General features: G+C 32.5%; 1 protein-coding gene across 1 annotated transcript; it reads left to right on the forward strand.

The window, feature by feature from the left end:
* The first annotated feature begins 533 nt into the window (after window positions 1-533).
* On the forward strand, window positions 534-2,312 carry LOC107782066 (aspartic proteinase PCS1-like). The gene has a single exon (XM_016602898.2). The coding sequence runs from the start codon at window positions 709-711 to the stop codon at window positions 1,999-2,001; it is 1,293 nt and encodes a 430-aa protein (XP_016458384.1). The 5' UTR covers window positions 534-708; the 3' UTR covers window positions 2,002-2,312.
* Window positions 2,313-2,744: the final 432 nt, after the last annotated feature.

The following is a 2,744-nucleotide window of genomic DNA, read 5'->3' on the forward strand; positions in this document are numbered from 1 at the left end:
AGGTTCTCATAGGGTTGTAGAAGGATTATTTCATAGGGAAAGAGTCTATGACTATGAATTTATCGATGACTATAGTAAGACGATTAAAATTTCTTTATCTTTAACTAAAAAAATTAGGTTTGAACAATCGGAATAAAAAAACTCCTAACAGATAGTACTGCTTTCATCTTAGTGAATCTTACACGATACGAATATAAATTAGCGTCATCAATGGCGAAGCCAGAAATTTCATTTAGAGTATTTAAACTTGAAATAAATAAATAAAAAAAACCCAGATAAAAGATATTCAATATGTGTTATATACCATTAAAATCTAATATTTTACCTATACATATAGTGTAATTTTTTAACGAAAGATGGTTAGTTGACCATCCTTAAGGCTATGTACCTTTTCCGCTGAGCGCAATATCAATTAATTTTTATTATCACATAGAAAAAGAAAGAAAAATAACAATCAGTGGCTCAACTACAATTTTCAGTAGGTAACTATGATCATTATAAAACAGCTTACAAACAACTCAAAATATTATCTTCAAAACCGCGTTTGGCTTTTGCTTTTCTTTTTCCCTTTTTTCCTCTTTGCCTTTCCTTTTCCTCTTTTTTCCTCTTTACAAAATCCATATAAATAGCCAAACATCCACTCCACTTTAACTCCAAATACCAACCACCCCCTTCTTCAACCCCTACCCAAATTCTTGAATTTTCTCCATGGAAATTTACAAAGCTTTCTTGCTTCTATTTCTTAGTTTTCTTCATATAACAATAGCTAAAAAATCCCATGAAAATAAACCATTTTCACTTTCTTTTCCTCTTACTACAACCCCTTTATTATCTCAAAAATCTTCTACTAAATCCATTTTTCAATCTTCTAAAACCATGACAAGAATGGCATCTTTAAGTTATAAATCAAATTTCAAATATTCAATGGCTTTAATTGTTACACTTCCTATAGGAACACCTCCACAAAATCAAGAAATGGTTTTAGATACTGGAAGTCAACTTTCTTGGATTCAATGTAATAAAAAAATTCCAAAAAAACCACCTCCTACTACTTCATTTGATCCTTCTTTATCCTCTTCTTTTTCTGCTCTTCCTTGTAATCATCCACTTTGTAAGCCACGAATTCCCGATTTTACCCTCCCAACATCGTGTGACCAAAAACGTTTGTGTCACTATTCTTACTTCTATGCTGATGGTACTTTAGCTGAGGGTAATTTGGTACGAGAAAAATTTACCTTATCAAATTCCCAAATTACCCCTCCTTTGATTCTTGGTTGTGCTACGGAGTCTAGTGATGATAAGGGTATTTTGGGAATGAATCTTGGACGGTTTTCTTTTGCTTCCCAAGCTAAGGTACAAAAATTCTCTTATTGTGTGCCTAGTAGACAAGGGAAAATATTACCTAGTGGAACATTTTACCTAGGTCAAAACCCTAATTCATATATGTTTCAATATATAAATCTTTTGACTTTTCCTCAAAGTCAACGCATGCCAAATTTGGACCCCCTAGCTTATACTATTGATATGGTGGGGATAAAAATTGGCGGGAAAGGATTGAATATCTCCGAGAGGGTTTTCCGGCCGAACGCTGGTGGTTCCGGCCAGACGATGATTGATTCCGGCACCCAGTACACTTTCCTGGTGGAAGAAGCATATAATAAAGTCCGAGAAGAAATTGTTAAGTTAGTAGGTTCGAAATTAAAGAAGGGGTACGTTTATGGTGGTTCACTCGATATGTGCTTCGATACTATAAATTCCATACAAGTCGGACAATTAATAGGCGATATGACGTTAGAATTTGGAAATCGAGTTGAGATTATGATTAATAAAGAGAAAATGTTGGATGATGTAGGTGGAGGAGTTCATTGTATAGGGATTGGACGATCGGATTCACTTGGAATAGCAAGTAATATTATTGGAAATTTTCATCAACAAAATTTATGGGTAGAATTTGATTTGAGTAATAGAAGAGTTGGTTTTGGGAAAGCAGAGTGTAAGTAGGGTATATTAGAGTAGTGTAGTGGGTGTTTCGAGTATATATTTTTATGAAACTTTTTAAAAAGTGTACTCCTTCCGTTCCAATTTATGTGAATCGGTTTGACTGGACACAGAGTATTAAAAAAATGAATTTTTTTTGGAATAAAGACCAAAAAAGAAATAGATTCACATAAACTGAGGTGGGAGTATATGTTAGTCCGGAGGAGTTGTTGGGGGCTTGTGTTTTGTACATATAAAATATTTTCTTGGTCAAAGAGATAATGTTATAAAATATGGATGTACACGTACTATGTATAAATTATTTTCTATTTTAATCTTCTTCCACACTATCGAATATTATTGGTAGGATCGAACTCTCTTGTTTTTTATTTTATTTATTAACGATGATATTCGAATTAGCTTGAACGTATCTGAGATTATGTGTTCAACCGATCGAACTATATAACCTCTCGCTAGTCTAAGCTAGCGTTTGGACATAGATTTAATTGAAACTTAGAGAAAGAGTTTTTGAAGTTGTGTTGAAATATAATTTTTGAAAATTGAAGTTGTGTTTGGACATGCATTTTATTTGAAGAAAAATTGAAGTTTTGTGAGTGAAAGAAAAAAAAATTTGAAAAACTATCGTGAATTAGTTTTTGGGAACTTAGAATTTTTTTTTCCCCAAAACATAATCATATTTCATAAACAAACAATATTTTTAATTTTTTTTGAAAAACAAAGCCAAAATCTATGGCGGCGCTAAGTAT

The sequence above is a fragment of the Nicotiana tabacum genome, chromosome 13, assembly GCF_000715075.1.
Source record: "Nicotiana tabacum cultivar K326 chromosome 13, ASM71507v2, whole genome shotgun sequence".
In the NCBI taxonomy this organism is placed as follows: Eukaryota; Viridiplantae; Streptophyta; class Magnoliopsida; order Solanales; family Solanaceae; genus Nicotiana; species Nicotiana tabacum.